The following is a 25,092-nucleotide window of genomic DNA, read 5'->3' as shown; positions in this document are numbered from 1 at the left end:
CCCTATCCATGTACAAATATAGGGGTTAGCACAGAAACAGTGGGGTGGGCTCCATGGCATCCTGTCCTATTACGCTGTTTTTGTTGTGATTGTTAAGCACAATGTTAAAGGGGATCACCTGACTTACTAGGGCCAGGCCGGTTGCGGGGGGGGGGAGAGGTGGTATGTGGGGACAGCTTGCCTGTCGCAGCCATCCCCAGTGGGCTGGCAGGGATGTTCTGGGAGAATGTGGGGTGGCACTTCTGGTCCAGCGACTGGACTACAACTCCCAGTGACTACTGGGAATGGAAGTGTCTTGTCATCAGCCAGCGATGGGGGCAGTGAGCCCCAGGATTGGCTGGGAGACCGGAAGGGGTGGGGACCTTCTGGCCTCCTGCCAGCTGATTGGTGGTTTGGCCTACAAAAGGCCATGCGGAGCTGGTGCTCAGTGCCATTTTTATGCGGCTCCCCACCCTCTCTCCCTCTTTACAGGGTTGTTGATGTGCTGTCACAACTTTCCAAGGAGCGGTAGCATAGGTCTTGGATCTGATGGGTGCGGTTTCCTGTGCTGCGAAGCACTAGATCGAGAGTCCAAGGGGGACCTGGGGTTGCTGAGGGATTAGCGGTGTTGCCAATGTGGGGGCAACATCGAATCAGCGTCCCCTGGTGACAAGGGGTAGAGATGCGCACATGCGCTCAACCTGCTTCCTGAGCTGGAAGCCTGGCTATGATCAGGCAATTCACTTTACCTGTCAACTTATGGCAACGCCATGAATTTTGTAGGGTTTTCATAGGCAAGGAATGCACAGAGGTGGTCTTCCCACTTAATTCATCTGAAATATAGCCTACAGCACTTGGTATTCATATGTACCCCCATCTTGTGCCTTTAGGGTATTTGGGCCTCCTAGGGACCTTATCACATGAGGCACTTACCATTATCCGGATATCCCGTTATTCAAAAAATGGCTTCTCCTGGCTTCCCCATGAACACTTCATCGATGGAAGGAAAGCGGGAAGCCTCAATTACGTTAGAGAAGTGCGACGGATGATCTCACCGCCAGCGCTTCTGCAACTCTGAGTAGCGGTAAGTGCCATGTGTGATAGTGTCCTAGGACTTGTGCTCTAGAGATTGGGGTTTGATTCCTGGCTTGCCCATGGAAACCCACTGGGTGACCTTGGGCAAGTCACATAATATCAGGCCCAGAAAATTCCATAAGGCTCGCCTTAGGGTCACCATGTATCCGAAACGACTTGAAGGGCCATAATAACACACCCATACAAGCATGTACATGCTTGTATTTGAGAGACAAGAGACACACAAGAATGAAGAACCTTATAGACCTATAAATGTTTCTGGATGCCAGTTTTCATCCTCATGCCAGTTTAGATAATAGTGAGAAATGCAGAGCATTACAGTACAGCAAAATCTAGAAGGCCACAGGTTCCCCATTCCTAATGTGGGTGGAGGGATGACTTGCCTCATGCTTTCCTGGCCATAGAAATTGAAACAAAAACCTTTCCTAAGCAGCTTTCCTCCCTATTTTTTGCTGTCAACTCAATAATAATCATATTACCATTTTTAAAAAGGTGGTGTGATGCTGCTGCTGATAGCTCTTTTATCTATAAATTGGTACTGATTTTGACAAGTCCTCAGTCAATAAAGTCCAAAATTAGGATGACTAAGGGCCTCGACAGACCAGCACTAAATGCCAGCCATGGGTCAGAGTAGGAGCATGGCATGAACACAACGCACGCCCAACCACATGGCAGGCGGCATCACAACACTCCTTTGGCGCTGCATCCAGATGACGCATGCCAAAAGGAGCGCTGAAAAGCCGTGGCACCAGCAACTATGGCGCTAAAACTTATTAGTTTTTGTTTAAAATTGTTTGCACCGTGGAAAGGCCAGATTGGGGCTGGGCATCTGGCTGCTGTGTCCTTAACTCGGCTAGGAAAGGGGCGGTGTCTCACTGCCCCTTAGGGGCTGTCTGTACAACCCCTTACTCTCAGTATCCTGCAGCCAGGAACTCTGGGAAGCTGTAGTATATTCTGGGGTTTGGTTCCAGGGGCCTCCATAGATACCAAAATCCATGGATGCTCAAGTCCCATTAAATACAATGGCGTAGTGTAGTGGTGTCCCTTATGTAAAAGGGAAAAATCAAGGTTTGCTTTTTGGAATTTATACATTTTAAAAATATTTTCAAGCCATGAATGCTTGACTCCATGGATTAAAAAAAATAAATCCATAGATATGGAGGGCTGACTGTACCCCCCACAAAAAATCATTCTACAAACACCAGTCTTTGATTTCAAGATTTCAACAATGAAAAGGATGTAAGTATTGTCATGGTTAGTTATTTACTTGTCATTTTATTCCATATTTCCAAGTGCATATCCCATTATGTTTCCTTGAGAAATAAAGCTAAGCAAATACATGACATATAAACTCCTCTGGGTGACAGGGAAGGAGGGGAGGGAAGGAGGAGGAGAGTCATTGTAAAGTGCTCCAGCCCACAGGCTCTGCTCTGTCTCATCCATAGTGGCAGCAGAAGGGTCACACCAGAAACCACAAGTGCTAAGAGTACTTCCCAGGTGAAACCCAAACTTCCACCGCCCTGCATCTTTTCTCATTCTTTTCCAGTGTTATTCTCATAGCCATTGTGCAGGACAGCCCTGGGAAGGTTCTCTCCTCAGAAGGGTAAGAATATTCTAAATCCTGTTTGTCTTAAGTTTGATGTCTTGTTGGTATCATTAAAAAAAAAGAATCTCCTACCCACATCTTTTATGTCCTTTGAATTTGTGAATTACCTTCAGTCAGCTGGAGTCAGCTATGGTTGTTCAAAGGCCCTGGTAAATTAAGTTAACTTTACATTTTTAACTTGACTTCTCCGTATAGCTGTACCTGTTTCAATGAATGTGGGACTTATTAAAAGAAACCCATAAAGGACGATGGTTACCAGAATTGCATACCACCCGCATGAGGATATATTGACTTACATAAGAAATAAGAATCAGACATTGAAAAATATTGATGCAATTGTTTAAAGCAAACAACAAAACAGGGCAATGTTCCCTAAAATGAAAAATAGATCCTAGATTAGAACAGAACAGATCCTAGCTATATTATATACAGTGGACCCTTGTTATATGCTGGGGTTTGGTTCCAAGATCCCCCGTGGATAACAAAATCCATGGATGCTCAAGTCCCATTAAATATAATGACATAGCAAAATGGTATCCCTTATAAATAATGGAAAATCCAGGTTTGATATTTGAAATTTATACTTTTTTTGAACATTTTTCAAACCGTGAATGCTTGAATCCGTGTATAAAAATCTGTGTATAAGAAGGGCTGACTGTATAGTACAAAATTCTGTGTGTGTGTGTGTGTGTGTGTGTGTGCATGTGTGTATGAAATAAAGGCTCTCTGGCTAAGTTTTAAAGTCCATTTTCCTTACCAAGGGAACATCAACTTAAGACCTCTGAAGAGAATTTAAAGCATCAAATAGTACAGTAAATATTCTCATTGTGTAATCATGAAATCTGAATTTTTCATCACAAACAGAGAAATTGCTGCAAATGTGGGGTGGATGTGGGAAAAAGAAAGAGAGAGAGAGAGAGAGAGAATTACTGTATATCCCAAAGGAAAAAAAATACACTTTAAACTGCACTGTGTCTTAAAATGGCAAGCAGCTTTGAGGCTGGAGAGCATGGCTATTATTGGAAATGGCTCTGATAGGTTTTAACAGATGCGGGCTGGGGAGGGGGGGGGGGGGGGGGGGGGGGAGCAGCTGAGCCACCACTTTGGCAGAGCAACCTTTTGGGATCTCAGCTCATTCTGGTATGCAGGCGACACTTAACACTGTTCACACACATGGTGCCCCCCCTCCCAGCTCCTCGCTGCCTTGCACATAGCTGTCACCTGGCAGGAAGGAGGAGTGGTAGGAACCCTGCTTCTTCTTAAAGAGGTTTTCAGCAAGTATTTTCTATTTTTAAAATGTTGAAAAGTGCATGATTTAAGGGCTTCAACAGGGAAGCAGAAGCACTGATGTTATTGCTCGATACACAGTAAATGATATCTTTATTTTTAAGCTGTGCTATGTTTCCTTGTTGGCATGCTTGAGGGTACAGATGAATTCATGTTGTTTTATTAAAAGCAACTAACTGTGGAAATATGAAATTAAGGTCTTCAGGAACATTCTTCCTTCTCCTATTTTATGTTCACAATTGCCACGTGAGATAGGTTAGGGCAAGAGACAGTGACTGAAATGAAATCATCTAGTGAACCCCACCGCTAAATGTGTATTTGAATATGAGTCCTAGTCCTACCCCTTAACTTTATAGAGATGAAGCTTGGAAAAGTTATGTTTTGGATGGCTACTCCAAAATCTTCCGCCAGTGTTTGAATGCAGCCAAAGTTTAGCAGAAGTAGGGAAATAAATTTTTAATGTAATATCATGTAGAAAATCTTGTTTAACTGGATGCAAAATAATAATAATATACCACAAACCTATTAAATCTGCAGTTCTGACAGGCTCCAAAACTATAAAACTATAATAGCAGACATTATGATATCATCTAGCCCACTCAGAAAATTCAAGGATTGGAAACATCCAGATTATATTCCATCAGATATTATCTAAATTAGATCACATCTTTCTTTCTTTCTCTTTCTTTTTTCCTTCCTTCCTTCTTTATCCTATCTTTCTATTTAAATAAATAGTGCTCACACATATATCAGACAAAACCTTAACATCTCACCCAAACCACTGTGCTATGCTGGATTTACCCAGAAAAAAAAATTATTGGGATATAAACCTATTTACTTATAAATTCAAAGACTGGAAAAATCTAGATTATATTCCCAGGTGTGAGACCATAAAAACAAGGTGTCTAAATGCAATTTGCATGAGGAGAAATATTAATCAAGCAATATGTACAATGAAAGTGCACATATTTATACTATGCCATATCATACAACGGGAATCTAAATAGGTTCTAGGACAAGCATCCAATCTGATGTGAAGGTGTAATTTCTCCATGGCCTCTAGCAGGAAGGGCAGTTAAACTCTGCCCATGTATGCAAACGTAGGTCTTGCTAATGAATCATTTCCTCTAGTATCACAACCCTAATAGCTGTATTCTGGAGAAAAGTAATTCCCTCTTGAGTAAGATCTATGGAGAAAGAAGAACATTGTAATTTCCCCATACCATAGGGATTAACACAATGTTTGTGTGCAACAACCATATGAAGTGGATTAATACAGTATTAGAGATATTAACTTGCACATTATCTATTTTATACATTTTGCAGCTGAAATAGAGACTAAGATTTTGACATGAAACATTCCTAGTGTTCACGTATCTTGACAAGCCATGATGTAGGTTTTGAAATATGGCTTCTTATACAAACTTGCCCCTGCTAACAAGCCACAATTTGTTGATCAGCCACAAACCAGTTTGAATCAATAATCTGCTCTTGGCTTATCTGGCTAGTTTAAGTAATGTCTTACTGTGGCACTTAAAACACTGCCATCATTTATCCCTGGCTTGTTTTACCAGCTTTCTGCCTTAAAACAGGAGCTGACAAAAGGAATAGGAGAGAAATAGAAATCCAAAAATGGGGAAGACAAGCTACAGTTTGTTTGGTTGTCTTCCATGCAATTCAGCAAGCCATAGTTAACACAAACCGTGACATTATCATGATGAGCAAACATGCTTGCTAAAAACAAACTGCCATTTACCAAGTGTTAAGTAACAGCACATAAGGTACAGATTTAAGATAAAATGATGTTCACTGTCCTCCTGCAAACTCATATTTTCTTCTTATTCCATTTCTGCTCACAGGGCATAATAACAGTATGTGGTTATTTCCCACAGTGTGCTTAAATCTACAAAATACTACAGTATGTTTCTAATAATGATTGTTTTTAATTGTTCTGTTTCGTTTGGTTTCCAGCAAGCTTTTGGCTGTGATATTATTATTATTACAGTCATGGCGCCTAAGAAGAAGAACATCAAGAAGAGCAAGGTGGATATCAATGAGCTGACTATCATAGTTGAGGATGGACCTCTCAGCAAACTGAATGGTCTGAATGGCATTTTGGAAGGAGGGAATGGTTTCAGTTGTGTTTCAACAGAGGTTTCCGATGCTCGCTATGGTCCCAATCTTTTAGAAGGGTTGTGTCGAATGAGGTTAGAAAACTTCCTCTGTGATTTAGTCATTGGTACCAAAACCAAGTCCTTTGATGTCCATAAAGTAGTGATGGCTTCATGTAGTGATTACTTCCACAATATCTTGAAGAAAGATCCATCCACACAAAGAGTGGACCTCAACGATGTGTCTCCACTGGGCCTAGCTACGGTCATTGCCTATGCTTACACTGGGAAGCTCACACTTTCACTGTATACTATAGGGAGTATTATCTCTACAGCCATTTATTTACAGATCCATACCCTTGTGAAGATGTGCAGTGATTTTTTGATGCAAGAAATGAACGTGGAGAACTACATGTACATTGCCAACATTGCAGAGACATATGGACTCAAGACCGCCAAGGAAGCAGCGCAGAAATTCATCCGAGACAACTTTATTGAATTTTCTGAGTCAGATCAGTTCTTAAAACTTACCTTTGACCGAATCAATGAATTACTTGCGGATGATGACTTACAGTTGCCTTCTGAACTTGTTGCATTCCAAATTGCAATGAGATGGCTGGAATTTGACCAAAAAAGAGCAAAATATGCTGCTGATCTTTTGAGTAACATCCGGTTTGGTACCATCTCTGCCCAAGACCTTGTGAATTATGTTCAAACTGTACCAAGAATGATGCAAGATATGGACTGCCATAGACTCTTAGTAGATGCCATGAATTACCATTTGCTTCCATATCACCAGAATACACTGCAGTCTAGAAGAACAAAGATTCGTGGGGGATTACGAGTCCTTGTAACAGTTGGAGGACGTCCAGCTTTGACAGAAAAATCCCTTAGCAGAGACATTTTATGCAGAGATCCTGACAATGGGTGGAAGAGGCTTACAGAGATGCCAGCTAAAAGCTTCAACCAGTGTGTCACTGTGATGGATGGATTCCTCTATGTGGCAGGTGGTGAAGACCAGAATGACGCCAGGAATCAGGCTAAGCATGCAGTCAGCAATTTCTGCAGGTAACTGATTATTTATAGGGATGGAAAGGCAAGCATGTTCAGGACAGCACAGTTTCACAGAGAGAAGGAAAGGGGGAGGGAAAGAAGGTGAGCTGTACATAACTGAGATCATAATGAAAGCAGAACAAGACAAAAATCTTGATTAATGACTTTAAGATAAAATGCCTATGATTGATAAACACTATCCATGCTATTCAATAAGAAGGAAATCCAGGCGGAAAAATTAATTTTACACCAAAGAGAGCAGAGATAAAGCCAGATTATATCCTAATTAAAGAACTATTGATGCCTTTAAGGCAAATGCTGGCATCAGTCTAAAATTTAGAAATAGGGCTAAACAGGCACAATTTTTGCTCTGTTTCCATATTTCATTAACAGATACAAAAGCGAAAGTCTTGACACATTAACTGAAAAAAAACCCTCCACAAATATATGAACCAATAACAAAGAAATAATAGATGCTATGGAATGTAGTAGCAAACTATAATGAAGGTAATATCTCCAGCCAATGCAAATAGCAAATTATCCTGAATACACTTTTTAATTGTCCTTGTAATATGTTTATCTTTCACCTGCATTATTAACATGTAACCTCTCTCCTATCCCTGTAAAATATGTCTAGTGAGGTAGCGAGAGTGGGATAAAAAAGAGGGAAAGGTGCAAAATATGAGATGGACTCATCATTCTGTTTTTGTCTATCCTTTTTTGGGAAAACTTCAGGAGACTATGCAGAGCCATAATATGGTTTCTTGTTTCTGATTTCTTTTCATTTATGTTGTTTCTTGAACTTGTACACCCCTCTTCTGCCCAAAATTTGCATTTTATGTGGTTATCCATTATAAATCTCAAACAAAAACAAATACAATAGGCCTTTGGTATCCACTGGGGTTTGATTCCAGGATCCCCTTGGATACCAAAATCCATGGATGCTCAAGAACTATTAAATACAATGGCATAGTAAAATAGCATCCCTTATATAAAATGGCAAAACCAACTTTTTTTTTTAATGTACATGTTTTAAAAATATTTTTCAAGCCATGGATGCAGAATCCATGGATACGGAGGGCTGACTGTACACTTAAAACCAGAGTAAAAACATAGTTAAATGTGTTGTCACATGGAACTATCAATATGTTTCTGGATAATCATCAACACTTGGACAGAACACAAGACTGTTCCTTGGCAATAATCTCTCACCTGCAAGTAGATTTCCCTCTTTTCTTGTACTTGGGGTGGGGGAAAGAGAGAGCATGGAAGGGGGGCTGCTTATACATGGCGGGGAGGACCTGTTGTCAAGGACTTTCCTGTTGTGAGTAGACTTTCCAGCACATCTGCCATGGGAGAGGGCAACATGTTGCCTTGACTTGCTGCAACCACCACTTTCCTTTCAAAATGGTTTCCTTGCAAAATGTCACACAATTATGTAAGTACATTGGGCACTCCTTCTAGGCTGACGTTCCCCATTTCAGCTGAATTAGCAGAACTTAAACCCTCAGTATATCACTTTTGAACCACGTGTTCTACATACTCTCCAATGGTGCTGATTTGGCAGGGACAGTCTCAGTTAATCCTCTGCTGTCCTACCCCCCTCAGATGCTTCTCAATTGTCCTGGTTTTCCTCTCTTCTGTCCATTTTCCTCTTTCATTTTCAGTTTAGTTCAGCTGCAGCAAACAATTTTCAAAGCACAAAATAGTTTATACTCAATTGACTCAGCTGAGTATGGAGAAGAAGGGCCTCCTACTGGGTTAAATTTGGACTGGGCTGGTGTTGTTGTGTGTGTACCTTAAAGTCAGTGCATAAATTCTAAGGCTTTTCTGCTTAAAATAGTAGTTTTGCATGCTCTTCCCCTAGCCACATTTTTTTTTAAAAATCATTTTTATTAAACATAAAGAAACAACCTAGCATATATTTTATCTATATATCTAAAACATACATAAAAAACAAAATATTGACATTACTAAACAAAAAAAAATAAAGACAATGAAGGTTATCAGAGGGAGGAAAATTAGGGAAGAAAAAGGCATACCCCTGGCAAAGTCATGTGATTTGCGCTGAAGATTTTCAGATGCCGTCGCGCTTAGCCAGGACTTAATCCACGAAGATCGAGGAATGCTCCAGCAACAAACCATTCCCGGGACTTCCCCATGAATGGTTTGCTTGCTGGAGCATTCCTGGATCTTCATGGATTAAATCCTGGAAAAGTGCAATGTGTCTGAAAATCTTCAGAATGATTGCACGCCTTTGCCAAGAGTATCCCTTTTACTAACGGCTTCCCCCCCATCTGATAATCTCCAAAGACAACTAGTACCTGCTGACTTCCAACCTTGTAACTGAAGAATATATTCCACTATTTACTATATTTCCTTTAGATGATAATATATTTATGCTTCACCATCATGCAAACCCCATGTAACTTACAAAACCTAAAACTGGGATATGGCCACAACTAGTCTGTACTAAATGATTCCCAGTCATTCTTAAAATTATTGAAGTATTTCTTCTTAATAAACATTGCCAATTTGTCCACTTCAGCAAGTTCAGTTATCTTCATCAGCTGATCTTTTGTTGCAATAAATAACAACAACCTTCTGTTTGTGGGCATAGACTATTTCAGCCATACTTTTTTTTATCTTGGTCACACATCTCCTGGTGTACACAGCAACAAATGGACAGTAGGGCTGTGCACAGCAATTCATACCTAGGCCTGATTTGGTTTGGTTTGATCTGAACCACAAATCCAAATCTAATGGAAATACTGATCATCAGCGGTCTCCTAATTACTTACATTGGGAAATCAAATTGGTCATAAATTTGGTGGGTATTTTCTATACCTGTATAAAAGTTGAAAAGGGAATTAAAGAGGGAATTAAATCTCAGTCAGGTAGCTTCAGGGAGAGGGTTGTGTGTTTGTTGTTGTTGCTGGTGGTAGTGGTGGTGGTGGTGGTACCTGCCCTTGAGTTGACACCAACTGATAGTGACCCTGTGGAAGAGGCATCTCCAAGACCCCCTGTCCTCCACAGTTCTTATAGATTTGGGCCTGTGACCTCCCTGATTCAGCCTATCTATCCAGCATGAGGTCTTCCTCTCTTTCTATTACCTTCCACCTTTCTCAGCATGATTGTCTTTTCCAGTGTTTAATGCCTTCGCATGATGTAGTATGATGCCATCAGTCTTGGCTTCCAGGGAAGGTTCAAGCTTTATCTGTTCAAGGATCCATTTCTTTTACTTTTTGGCTATGCACAGTATTCTCAGCACTCATTTACAGCATGACATCTTAAATGAGTTGATTTTCTTCTTTTCTGCTTTTTTCACTGTCCAGCTCTTGTATCCATACATGGTGATGGGAGCACAGTGACTAGAATGATTCTAACTTTCATGCTCAGTTGTCTATCTTTCCTGTTTTTAGTTTTTCGTGGCTGCCCTTCCCATTCCTAGTCTTTTTATTTCTTGACTGCAGTCAGCATTCTGATCAATGTTTGATCCAATGTACAAGACCAGTTTCACTAATTTAATTTCCTCATTGTCTAGGTTGAATGTGTTTTGGTCCTCCTTGGTCATTCTGCACTTTCTTCTCTGGCCTTCCTTAGTAATTGTTCCAAGTCTGTGTTGTTTTCTGCTAGTAGTATGGTGGTGTCATCTGCATATCATAGATAAGCAGGGATTTGAAACCTGAATTGTAGTTCAAGACTCAAACCCTTGGCTCCCAGCAAGTGCAAAATATTGAGAGAAAAACAGCCATGTTCTTTTTCAATGAACTATCATGTTTCGAAGCAGAATTGAAGTTTTTTTTTAATTGTAGTGTGTATATACACCCCAAGTTTAGGTACTATTGAGTGAAATGCTGAAATACAGTTTTAAAAATAAATGTTGATTTACATTACATATTAATAGTATAAAATAGGCATTTCTTTAAATGTAAGCATCTGGTTTTATACATAGGGATCAGCTGCCAAGAAAGGGTACAGATTTCATATATAACATAGCCCTATTTTTATGTAGATCATCACTGACCACTGTTGTTCCCACAGCACCGTTTTCCCCATAAAGCCACAACCATCAGTGTCAACAGGAACTCCCTTGCTTGACAGTTCAGTAAACAACTTTATTTTTTTACCTGTTTTGTTTTGCTTTGCTTTCCTTGAGAGCATTCTTCAGGTATTGACTCCTATTGATCTACAGAATTCCCTGCCTAAGTTCAAAGTCATGCTGACCAGCTAGGATATGAATAATAGATTTAGAGAAAAGTATGTCTCTGTGTGTATGCTGCTGACTTATGGTGACCTTCTGAATTTCCTATGGGACATCTTAGGCAAGGAATCCCCAGAGTTGCTTTTGCCAGTTCCTTCCTTTGAAATAGAGTGTACAGCACCTGGTATTCATTGGTGGTCTCCCATCCAACTACTAACCATGGCTGACCCTGCTTCGCTTCTAGGTGTAAACCTTTAAAAGAGGGTGAGAAGTTTGAAGTTCTGTTTTCTTTTCCCAATGGGTAAAGCAGCAGTACTATAAGCAGTACTAAAGCAGCCATACCTGTAGGTGTGTGGGAGAGAGAACAAGTCTTCTTTCCACAAAACCACTCTCCAATCTATTAATTGCCCAATGTTGATGCTGGTCTTTGCCCTTTGGGGGGGAAACATACAGTCAGTAGTCATGTGAAGCAAAGAGAAGCTGGAAGGGTGTGTGATTTCAGTTTGGAAGAACCACAGGGAAATAAAAGTTATACAACCCTTTTTGACAGCACTGAGTGCAGAGGAGGGCAGCCATTAGCTTTGGCGGTGTGGAGAAACCTAAGATCCAGGACCTATTTTGTACTATACCATTATGGCATTATGATTCTGCTTTAACTGCCATGGCTGCATGTTAGTAGCTTAAGGCGGTGCTGGGGGAGTTCTCTGACTGAGAAGTCTAAATACCCCTCCATAAACTACAAATCCTAGGATTCCATAACAATTAAAGTGGATTCATACTGCTATAACTGATTATTGTGCAAAGGTCATGCAGTCACCTCTAACTTTGGATACAACATTTAAACATTGCATATTTGGGTGGATGGGTGGGTGCAGAACTGAAAAGTACAATAATAAATATTGAAATTTCTTGATACATTTCTCCTGCCTTAGAGGAGTTCTAGATCTAGGTTATACTCACTAAGATCTTATTTTTAAATGCCATCCAAATCTGAGGAGTTAAATGGGTGCTACATCACAAAACCATGGCATTACAAACACTTATGCTTAGTATTTCTTTAACAATATAAATGTTGTCATTGAAATGAGCATTTGGATCCACCGTTCATCTCTTTTTTCCCCTTCTGTCCCTTCTTCTTCCAGGTATGATCCTCGTTTCAACACATGGCTCCACCTGGCCAATATGAACCAGAAGCGCACCCATTTCAGTCTGAATGTGTTCAATGGCCTCCTTTTTGCAGTTGGTGGTCGCAACTCTGAAGGGTGCCTCTCTTCTGTTGAATGTTATGTCCCTGCCGTTAATCAGTGGCAAATGAAAGCCCCGCTGGAGGTGGCTCGGTGTTGCCATGCCAGCGCAGTCATAGATGGTAGGATCCTGGTCACCGGAGGTTACATAAATAATGCTTATTCCCGTTCTGTTTGTATGTACGATCCTGCTGGCGACAGCTGGCAAGACAAGCCCAGCCTGAGCACCCCAAGAGGGTGGCACTGTGCCATCTCTCTTGGGGAAAGGGTCTACGTTATGGGGGGATCCCAGTTGGGAGGTCGTGGTGAACGAATTGATGTGCTGCCAGTTGAGTGTTACAGCCCTTATGCGGGCCAGTGGAATTACGTGGCTCCTCTTCCAACGGGCGTGAGCACTGCTGGTGCTTCCACTCTCAATGGGAAGATTTACTTAGTGGGAGGCTGGAATGAAATAGAAAAGAAATACAAGAAATGCATTCAGTGCTACAACCCAGATCTGAATGAATGGACCGAAGAAGATGAGTTACCTGAAGCTACCGTAGGTGTGTCGTGCTGCACCATTTCCATGCCCAGCACTAAAACCAGGGAATCCAGGGCTAGTTCGGTATCTTCAGTACCAGTCAGTATTTAAAGATTTCATAATGCAGGTTTAGAAGAGCTAGATATAAACCCTATTAAAAAATGTTTACTTCACACAATTGTGCCAGAATCTCTTTGAAGAGCCACACATGCCTACATAGAAAGAGATTAGGAGACCAATGGGCTAAATCCAATGGTAGACACATAGAAATGAGTGGGACTTATTAATCATTATTAACTGACGTCCATTTCAATATGTCTGCTCCAGTTCAGTGGAAGGAATAACACAGTCCTCCAAACATCATTGGACTGTGGCTTCCAGCTTTCCTCACCATTGGCCATGCTAGCTAGGACAGTCCAACAACATCTGGAGGGGAACATGGCTTTTAATTGCAGTTTTATAAAATTGGTCAATATTTTTATTATATTGAAAAGACATGGTATGACCTAAGAAATTTAAAATGCCTTGAATTTGCTTAGCATAAAACAGAGACTTGCAATTTGTCATCAGACCTCAAATTTTTCATATTTCATCTAATTTCTCACAAGATCATTCTCCAGATTGTATAGCTTACTTAGAGAAGGTTCTTGAAATCCTGACCTTCTACAGACAGCCAAATATATCAAAAGATGGATTTTTTGGGAGGGATACTACTCAAATTTCCTATTGACAATAGTAGTTTTTGATTCTACTCTTCTTAAGATTCTACTCTTCTTCTTCCTAAAGTTTAGTGATTTGCATGTCTATTCAAATGTATGCTCTATTGAGTTGAATAGGGTTTACATCTAAGTAAGCGTGTTTGCAATGCAAACCTATAAAGAGGTGTACTTAAAAATAAGCCCCGCTGAGTCAGTAGGGCTTAGTCCCACATAAATGGGCTAGGAATTACATATCCCTCTAGGTTGCAAGTCATTCTTCATCTCAGGCTAGGTTGCCTAGGGCTACTGGGAGCTGAAGTTCAAAAACATTTAAAAATGTTTCCATCTCTGGGGTAAAAAATTGTAGCCTAATTCTGCATTTAAAATTCATCTTGATCATACCATGTAATTTTTTTAAAAAATCTGACAAAAGATTGCAGAATTTTCCTAATGTTACTTTATTACCCCAACAACAAAAATGGTTATACTACTTTTTAACAAAAATTATTGACCTTCATGCCAATGACTCATAGTAATAGGTAAGCTGAAATTTGAAATATCTTTTGGTCCAATAAGTAGTTTAGTTAGTTCTGTTTAGTGTAGTGTGACAAGAAAAATTTTGGGATCCAACAATTGCTTAGATTATGTAGTGTAGAAGAAGATGAAGAACCAAGTATAATTAGATGCATCTGAACAGATTATTTTTGTTTATATACATGAATGGCCCAGTCAGTGTTGCTTAGTCACACTTTAAACCAACCGTGTTAAAATTAGAAATCCTGTCTGTTTCTTCACAATCTGCAAGCAAAATAGCATGATGTCTATGGGGAATTTGTTTATTTATGGGTATGAGTGTAGGAGTGGACAAGAGGAGACATAAAGTGCTATGTCTATGCCTATACAGACATTCACTAAACTTAAAATATCACAGTAAGCATAGGGATACATGTCCTGATGTGTTTCATACCAAGGGACAGTCAGATGGTATACTATGGTTCATTGATGCACCATTTGCCAATTTCTAGTGAGTTTTTTTATCACCTGTCTGGTAATGGGACTCCTGAACATTGCAGTAGAACCAATTAAACAAGAGGCAAACCTATCATCAGTAGGCAGCATCCGTCAGCATCTGTTATGCGCCACTCCTACTGTTCAGAGCCCTATTTTTCCCTTGCTGGTGCAAAAATAAATAAATCAATGCTATAAATACAGCCTGTACCCCACAGCAGTCCTGTCACTGTAAGACAGTCTGGGCAATTACAGTGGCACTTGCCTCACATCCATCAGCAATGAGCCACTGATCTCCTCTTTCCATAGAAAAACCCTCACATCTACCACTGCATCCAAATGGTAAGAAATAGGATGGAGAGGAGAAGGGCTGGTCACCCAATGGAAAATAGAGGCATGCCGACCTGGGGAGGCCCATCAAACCTGGACCCTGGAAAGAATGTCTATTTCAGATCACATGATTTAGATTAGTTATGCTTTAAGTATGAAGATCCTGAACACGTGCACTTGCTTGGTATGGATGGTGGATTATTGTGATTGCGGTAAGGAAGGAGGATCAGGCCATGCAAGCTATCCTGCTCCTGATCTAAATAGGGTATATATGTATATGGTCTATGTACACATATGCCTGTGGCCCCCATTTTGGGAAATAATGATCTCGTGTAACGCAGACACACTGAATGCAAATGGGAAAGGACCTCCATGAAATTACATTGTAATTTCTCCATTGTCTCCTCCCCACCTTCAGTATACTCAGGTTTCATGGATGGATGTGTGCAGGTGCTTAGTATGAAAAGCAGAGTAGGGAGTCTTTGGTCATCCAGTTTTTTTTATTTCAATTCTCATCGCCCTTTGGCTATGCAGGGCAAGGATGATGGAAGTTGAAGCCTAAAAGATCTGGAGGGCGAAAAAGTCACCCAGCCTTGGTGTAAAGGGTGTATTGAGAAAATTTAGGTGGAAAAGAAGCTGAATTTTGCATTTTGATCTCAAGCCAAGTTAGGCCTGTGGCTGTTTGTATTTCTTGCCTCTCTTCATTCCATAGCCCAGATTCAAATCTTATGGATCAAGTAGTAGTCATCAGGTTTCTCTGTTTCCGATTAGCAATTTCATTATGGTACAAAATACAACTGTCCACTGAAATCATTTTGTTGGGTACAAAATTAAAAGGTAAGGTCTTGAAAGAATGGCATTTTGCCAGGTAATAAGGTAATGTATTTGACAGAGCTTTGTGTAATTGCCGAAGGCTTATGTTTGTTTGCTGGGGAGCCAAGGCGCTCTGTGTGTGTGTGGTCCTGAAAAAGCATGTATTTATAGCAGCTTACATAACCCATAGCACTTTTCATCCAGCTGCAGGTTTATTAGGGTTGTTGCTTTTGTTTCTTGGATATGGCATGCAGTTATCATGCATGAAAGTAATGGCATCACATATAAAATGTGATTAGCTTTCACTCTAAAAGGGGGATGCGGTAATGCCAGGGGTTGGAAGCCACATTGACCCTTGGCAGGGCCTTGGAGGGGCACATCCACCCTCCAAAGGTTTTGTTGGGGTTTTTTACTTCCTGGGTTGTTGTTTTTTAACTAATTTTTTTTCTCTAGGGAATTATTATGGACCCAGAAAAGGCCTTTTTCAAGCAGAAAGTAAAGCAGTATACTGTATCAGCTCCTTAGTTAAGCATACTTAACTAAGTGGAGCTGTGGTGCAACATCAAGCACAAATCCCAGATTTCGATAGCATTGAGCCATGGCAGTTAAAGTGGTGTAAAAATTTTCACAGTGCGGATGCAGCCTAAGTAACCTCTCCTGTCCTGACTCCCCTCCCCCAAATCTACATAACTGTCCTGTATTCATAACTGTCACTTAGTCACAACTGTAACACCATTGCCGCCGCCACCACCTCATATACTTTACTGGGTATCTTCTGCATGGAGAGAAAGAGATCCATTCTGCTGGTGCACAGTTAAATGATGTTTCCACCAGGTTTGGGGGAGGCGTCAGACAAGGAGAGGTTATATAGTCAAGTATACTTAACTATGTTGCTGATGTAGTAGAGTACTAGCCAACATTTTTAACTGGCAGTTAACATCAGCCCAGGGGTGGATACAAAGCAGGGTGGAGGTTGAGCCCTGCCACCACAATGACTGGGGAGGAAGGGAGGAAGCTAAGTAACTAAATACATAGAAATACATAGACCCATGAAACCTGGACCAGGCCTTGAGACCTAGGGACCCTATCTTCAAATTCTTTTTGTGGGCTACTGGAAGAGAAGCTTAGGGCCACTGTGGTCTTCAGGAAATTGAATTAAATGTATCTTAAGCATGACCTGGCAAGCCTCATATTATCCCTAGATAGTGAGTAGCCCTTTGAAACTCTAAGCAGGTTCTTCTGATGTGTTGACTCCAGCTCCCATCATCTCATAGAACCCTGATGTCTGGGCAGGATGGACATTGCAGTCCAACACATTAGGGAGACATGGAGTTGTGGCAGGCTACTTCAAGCTATCCAAGTGTCCTAATGAAAGATTTTGGAAAATGATTTGTTGACAAACTCTCCAGATATCACGCTGAATACCACAAAAGAGACTTGTGAAAATCAACAGAGCAACATGTTTTATTTGGCATAACCTTTCATGTTCTTCATGTATGTGATGAAGTCAACTAGAGTTCACAAAGGCTTATTCCAAACAGAACCTATTAGCCTTTAAGAAGCCACAAGTCTCTTTGTTGATGCTGCTAACCCATCCCTAACTCCATTCCCCAAAGTGAGTACAGAATCCTCCACAGGTCTATAATTCGGTGGCTTCTGGGCTCTTATTTTTGAGCCACTATAAGCATGGTAATATTTAAGTCGAATTCTGCATTTATGGTTGTCTCATCCATTTCAAGAGCTTCCTTCTCCTTGCTATCTTACAGATAGAAAATTATTTATATTAGAGGTAATAATTTACACATTTGCTGTCTCTTGTTCAAATTTTTCAGAAGCAAGGACTTGCTTGAACTATCCTTTTAAAAAATTAAATCATCTCAGGAACTCCTCTCAAGATACTAAATTCAAGAATGATCATAAGAGTATTTGCTAAAGCTTACCCCTTTTTATACTGATCCTCATGTGTACACATTGATGGAAGCATGATAGTAAAAATTGCCCAGGTCAAGTTTTTCCAGACATGTAGAGAGAGCAGGGAAGGTGGCGACCGCATTTGGTTATTTTTGTGGGTCAGATAACAGTCATACAATAGATAGTGGAGTCATACAGAAAGTATTCACCCTTAGCCAAAAAGAATTGGTCTACAACTGTTGACAAATCAAAGGACAATAATAAATATGGAGGAGAAATGGATGCTATTCAGTCTGATACTGTTTGCAGAATAATATCTAAAAGATCTGTCAGATGAAGTGTCAAATGTACCTAGATAAGTACATGTACATGTTGAATAAGGGAGGAGTGGTTATTGTCACTGGAAACTAAAAGTTATGCTCGCTAATAAACTTATTGATGATTCAATGATATAAGATGTATTTGGCTGCAGGGAATAAATGACTGTAGTTTTCTAAAAATGAAAATGTGAATGAGAAAAAAATGTTGTTTGTGTAAATTTGTTCTTTTCCTCTTCTAAATTGTAGATATAAACTTACAAATGGAAAATAACTATTCTCAGCATATTGTCAAGTTGTGATGCATATAAATACACTTTAAAGAGATGAGTTACTATTTTTCTTTTTTTAAAAAAAATACCTCTTTTTGCCTGGACTGCAGTAATAACATACTATTCTCATAGGAAGATGCACAATGTATTATCATTTTACTACTTAAAACTGGTAAATGGCCTAGAAGAACAGATAATGAGGGAAAGGGTTGGTGCCACAGCAAACACATTTTCACAGCTTATTCATTAAACCTTCAGGGCAATTCCTATTTATTTATTTGAAATTAATATGAAGTCAGTTTAACTCTCTATGAAAACTGTCATAAAATTAGAGTTGTTTTTTTTTTAAAGGCTGGCATAAAAACTATTTTGCCACTTGTGAAATCTCCATATGGTTGGTATCTAGCATATTTGCTTCACAACTTAAACATACATGTTTGAAGTATGTGTGTGTTTAGTAAGCAGCATGGACTGTCATTCAGATCCATACTTTTCATATTACTTTTGTGATATTGTCCACTTAATTTTTAATTTTTGTTTTATTTTATGCTTTTGGAGTCCATTGGTAATCAGTGCCAATAATTAATGCATACACTGACAGTTATACAGAAGGCAAAAATCCTGTATCATTTAATTAGGAGTAAGCAATTATAAGTACACATACTTCTCTCAGATCCTATCTGATCTTGGAAGCTATGTAGGCTCCGCCCTGGTTAGGACTTGGAATTGGAGGCCGCCAATGAATACCAGTTACTGTAGGCTATATTTCAGAGGAAGGAAGTGGCAAAGCCATCTCTGAGGGATTCCTTGCCTTAGAAAACCCTATGAAATTCATGGGGTCACCATAGGTCGACAGGCAGCTTGAGGGCACATACACACATTCGCTTAAACCTGACTTCAGCTAACATTTTATGTCTATTGGATCCCAAAAGAACTTGTTAATAGTGACTAACCAAAGTCCTGTTGCTTTCAATGAGCTGTGCAATGCACCCTAAGCATATTTCTTAGACTTGTTCCAAGCAACAACAAAAACCTAAGCATATTTACTCAACACGTAGGACTTGCAGAGTTCAATGGACTTTACTAGAAAATGTGTCAGACCAGACCATGGTGGTGAGGATAGAAAGCATCATCCAAACAACCAGTTGGGTTGGAAAATGCCATACAAGAACCCATGCCACCATGTACATCCTTCTAATGACATGATCTCTTTCCCTATAAGATTAATGCAAACAAGTAGCAATGTGAGGAGCTATTAAATGGACACTGCTTCATAGCCTTTGCTTGGCTGCAAATTGCTTTTGTTGTTTCATACTGAACAATTGTCACACCTGAAACTCTGTTCACTATACAGAGGTGGGAATCATATGCCACACTGTTGTTGGATTGCAAGTCCCAGCAGCCCTAGCCAGAATCTTGAATTGGTGAGGCAAGCTGGGAGTTGCACTCTAATGAAGGGCCCGAACAGACAGGCCAAAATAAAGCTGCTTTGGGTCACTTTGGAGGTATTGCTATTTAAATGACACTCGCATCCTAAGAGGCCAGAAGCTGCATCAAAGCTACGCTCTAGTCCTTAGGACTGGAGCATGGCTCTGGCACGGCTTCCAGCCTCTTAGGACTCATGCAGCATTTAAACAGCATACCTCCAAAGTGACCCAAAGCAGCTTTATTTTGGCCTGTCTGTTCAGGCCCAATGTCTGGAAACCCTTATGAATCCCACCCCTGCACTGCTAGAATACAAATTATGTCAGATTAAGGCTTTGTTTTAAATTGTGCAGCAGGAGAAACAATCTAGTCCTGGGCTAAACACTGCATGGATCTCAAAACATTTTATTTTGAAATGATTTTTTAAAAGACATATCTATTCAAAAATAAGCCCCATTGAGCTCACTAGGATTTATGCCCAAGAAAGTGCCACCATTAGGGGTGAAAAAACCAATTTCCCCTTTTATGTGTGAAACATGTGAAGGGGCATCACAAGGAGAACCTCTCGCTCCACCGCCGGCACTCATATACATTTGGTAGAGATGCCAAACTTTCATCCCTACAGCTACAGTTCTGGGTGTGACACATCGATTTTTCACTCATTCTGAAAGTGTGATATTTCAGAGTTCAAAACTGATGGTGAGCCTATGTCAAGAGTAGAAAACCTTTGGTCCTCCAAATATTTTGAATTGTGGGAGTTGTAGCTCAAAACATCCTGAGGGCCAAATACATCCCCTTACCATGTCTTTACGGAGCAGATGTTCAAACAACACTTTTTGATGTTATCAACGGGGCCAGTAGCACCATGGGTCCTTAGTGATGCGAGCAGACACACTGCCCAGCAGCACAATTCTGTTACTTTCCAAAGTGTATATGCAAGTTAAAATAATGGAACACACCAAAGAATTTCAACAAAATCAAAAGAAGAGAAAAGCCTTTGATTGTCTAGTTCATTAAAAACCATGATAGTTAAAGTGTTATCAAACTGTGACAAATGTTTGTGCAGGTTAAGTACTGAAAATGCCCTCTTACATCACATGTCACTCAATTATGTATTTGTCAGACCACCTCTGGATTACTGTGTCCAGTTCTGAGTTCCACATTTCAAGAGTGGCCAGTGCTACTATCACAGACATCTCAGGCTCCTGTAGTAAAACAAATCACTCATTTATCAAACAATTGCCTATCTAATGGATGTTATTCCTGACTATCAATGAATGTGTATACTTCTTCCTTGATTCCCAGTGCATATTTTGGATTCTGGAATTCCACACATTGAAAACACAGAAAGGAGTTCATCTGCTTTGACAGTTATAGCGAGCCCTTGCCTTTCTTCACAAGGAAAAGAATATGTAAAGGAAAAGGTACGATGAAAACAAACCAGCAATATGAGTCATGTGTTTCAGGATGATAATAGCAGCAGCAGCTTCTCTGCTGTGGAAGTTTGAAATCTGGCCTTGATATTATTTACTGCAAATGTATGGATTATAAATCATTCCTTCCCAGAAAAAAGAGTTACCAAGTCCCTATTGAAATAAACACTAGAGGGCAGCAATAGGATAACAGTTTAGTGATCAAGCATTTCAAGGGGCAGCTCTGTTGCCCATGCAGCAAAGTACAGTAACATCCAAAATCCACAAAACTGTGATACCTAAGGACTGGAGTGTGGCTTTGACATGGCTTTTGGACTCTTAGGATGCATGCATCATTTAAACAGCACACCTCCAAAGTGCCCTGAAGCAGCTTTATTTGGGCCTGTCTGTTTGGGCCCGTTGTCACTGTGCCTGGAATTAAACTTCTCTCTTCATCTTATTTGTCATGCAACCATGTGACTTGCCCATGGTCACCCAGTGAGTTTCATGGCCAAAAGGGAAATCGAACCCTGGTCTTCAGAATCGTAGCATGACATTCAAACCAGTATGCCATGCAGGCTGGAGGAGAGTGGTTGATTCTTACTTGTCATTTAGTTCCCTCACTCCCATAATCATCTTTCTCCAGCTGTTTTTTTAAACCAACTTTGGGCCTCATTCCTACTTTCAAATATTGGTTTGCGATCCAAATAGATGGATTGATTTGAGAGCGGTGCATGGTTCACACTACATTTGCCCCGATCACATTTTTTCTCTGTAAAATAACCCACTTATGGTTCACGTTCATGAATGAATTGATTCAAAATGGACCCACTCCAGCCGGTTGAAGAGCAAATTTAAATCAATTCTGATCTGCATCTGGTTCACACTTGGGCAGAATTGATTTATCCAAAAAGACGCGCGTTAAATGGGTCTAGTGCATGGCCCCCCTCTCCGAATCACTTCAGCAATTCAGTTCAAGTGGGACCCAGGGTCATTTGAACCATTTCAAACTTATTTGCGATCTGGTTTAAAAGGTAGTGGGAATCAGGCCTACAGAGTCATACCTGCGTAGGGTTGCCATAAGCCAGGACCTCCAAACCGGGACAAATGTAGGACAAAATTTTCAAATGTAGGACAAATGTCCTACTTTTGAAAAGGAGCCTCGCTGAGGCCAGGCTCCTTCTCCCCGGCCTGGCCCCCTCCATCAGCCACAGAGGCGGCTAAGCTGGGGAGAAGGGAGGGGGCCTTGCTGAGGCCAGGCTCCTTCTCCCTGGCCTGGCCCCCCTCCGTGTGCGACGGAGGGGACCAGGCCAGGGAGAGAAGGGGCAGGAGGACCCCCGCCCCCTTCCTTCCCTCCCAGTGGCTGCAGACAGCCGCGGCCTCCGTCGCGGGGGGCGGGGTCCCGGGACAAAGGCCAAACCGGGGTGGGACCGTGTGGACCCGCCCCAACCTGGGAAAGTCCCACCCCCAGGCGGGATATGGCAACCCTATACCTGCAGTGCAAAAATGAATCAAAGACCGTGACCTCCATGATTGCTAGCCAGCATGTGCTACGATCAGGGATGAATGGAAGTTGTAAGCTGACAACATCTGGAAACTCAGGCTCAGGATGCACTCATCTGGCACTCTGCCGGGTGTGATCAAAGCAGCTGAGAGATTTTTTAATTAAATATTTTTATTAAACATCCATACACGTATAAAAAGAAACAACACATGTCATGCAAAAGAAATAAAACATATACATATTTACATACCAAAAGTGATGCATCACCAAAATCCAACCATGAGAGAATTTCAAGGTGAAAGGAGCTGGCAAGAGAAGAGTTAAGCACTTGCCTTCTCCCTTCTCCAGTGCCAGTTACTCCTTCTCACGGGTGCTTTGCTATACAGAAGGGACCATCTGGGCTTTGTTCCATAAGGTGTAATTTGCCCTTTCTTTGTCTGAGCAAATTGCTGCCTCTCCTCTGTGTAACAAAAGAAGAATGAATGACACCAGAAGGCAAAATGGAATGATGGGTGGAGTTAGCCTCAGCTGGGAAAGAAGTTAGGGCAAAAGGTTAGGGTTAAGTCAGGTTATTTAGAACCAATATTTGTTATTATTTCCCAGATGAATTAACTTTATATTTTTGTGTTTTTTTAAAAAGGGATTTACGTCTTTCTCTTCAGCCAGAATGGTTCCCAGGGCAGCTTAGAGATGAACAAAAACAAATGATCTTGCAATCTAACAGAAAGATAAAGCTGAAAAGAAAAAGAAGTAGGGAAGGAAAAGGACAAAAACAAATCTCAAAGATCAAATATTAAAGATACATAGTTCTTAGAATGACATGAAAAGCAAGCTTCTCAGAAGTCAAAAATAGGTCTTATCAGGCCTCTGTTTTCTCTCCATTGTTTTGTTTAAAACTGACCATTCTTGCTCATATTTGTTTTGTGTTTCATCTCTTAATAAACAGGTTAGTTTATCTATTTCCATAAAGTCATCTAGTTTGATTAGCCATTCTTTTATGGTTGTTTCCTCTTTACTTTCCAATTTTTTTGCGGAGATAATCCTTGTTGCTATTATCATATAGAAGATATTCTCCATATTTTCTTCCTATTTCTTCATTAATCATTCCCATTAGGTATATTGTAGGGTCTAACTTCAGCTTTATGTCCAATATCTTTTCTATTCCAGTGTTTATTTGCTTCCAGCATTTTTTTTTACTTTATTACATTCCCACCACATGTGGAACAGAGTGCCATTTTTCTCTAGAAAGTTCCAACATTCACCCTTTGAGTTTTTATATATTTTTGATATTTTCTCCAGTGTAAGGCTCCATCTATATTGTATCCTGAAGTAATTTTCCTTTATATCGTAACTAAGTGTATATGTTAATCTCTTCCTCCATAATCTTTCCCATTCTTCTAACATTATGGGTCTTCTAACTATCTTCTAACTATCCATATCCATCTCCATCTCCATCTGAAGAAATAGAAACAAATACAAGAACTGTTAAAGGTATATATATTGACAAAAGTAGCTGTGATGATACATTGATAGAGAATTAGAGAATTAGAGAAGAAGAAGAAATGTCATGAAATGAAACTTTAATAAGAGAGGGGGACATAAACAAATAAATAAAATTTGTATGATTTGAAATGTTAAAAGAAAACATTACAACAAATAATAATAAAGCCAGAAAAAAAAGAAATTGAAAATATTCAAAGGTAGGGGAAAGGAATGTTTATAGTTACTAATTTAGTTTATAATGTATGCGATGTTTAATGTTTAGGTTAACAAGTATTGTCTTATATGGGGTTTTAAAGATTTTTTTTTTTTAAAGAAGTCTTATTAGGCCTCCACAAAATAACCAGCTGTTGGACTGATGAGTTCTTTCCAAAAACTGTCAGCTGCTTGGTCATTCCTGCATCTGCACATAAGTCATAAGAAAGGACAGAAGACACCACTGCCACTCTATATTGATGTTTACCATGAACTAATATATTTTAAATGTTTTAATTTATCTGTGTTGTACTGTACTCTGAATGAGAGCTGAAGTGGTGGGCAAGTCACATTCTCTCAGCCTCAGAGGAAAGCTAAGGCAAACCTGCTTTGAACACATTTTATCAAGAAAACCCTGTGATAAGTCAGAAAAGACGTGAAAGTACACAACAACAATAACCTCCAACTTTCCTGATTTGGCAAGGACAATACTGGTTAATACTCTGTCGGTTCCTCCCCCCCCCCCAACTGTTTTAAAAATGACCAAGTTTTTCCTGCGTCTTCCTACTTTTGGCTTTGTTCTCAGCGTATTTTATTTTCTGCAAACT

General features: G+C 40.3%; 1 protein-coding gene across 1 annotated transcript; it reads left to right on the top strand.

Annotated features, from left to right (window-relative positions):
• Window positions 1-2,519: 2,519 nt before the first annotated feature.
• KLHL31 (kelch like family member 31) lies at window positions 2,520-13,272 on the top strand. The gene is made up of 3 exons (XM_042446178.1): window positions 2,520-2,677; window positions 5,939-7,146; window positions 12,478-13,272. The coding sequence occupies exons 2-3, from the start codon at window positions 5,975-5,977 to the stop codon at window positions 13,208-13,210; spliced, it is 1,905 nt and encodes a 634-aa protein (XP_042302112.1). The 5' UTR covers window positions 2,520-2,677; window positions 5,939-5,974; the 3' UTR covers window positions 13,211-13,272.
• Window positions 13,273-25,092: the final 11,820 nt, after the last annotated feature.

This window comes from Sceloporus undulatus, chromosome 1 (assembly GCF_019175285.1).
Source record: "Sceloporus undulatus isolate JIND9_A2432 ecotype Alabama chromosome 1, SceUnd_v1.1, whole genome shotgun sequence".
NCBI lineage: Eukaryota > Metazoa > Chordata > Lepidosauria > Squamata > Phrynosomatidae > Sceloporus > Sceloporus undulatus.
The sequence above is the reverse complement of the archived record's forward strand: the minus strand, read 5'-3'. Positions and strand labels throughout refer to the sequence as shown.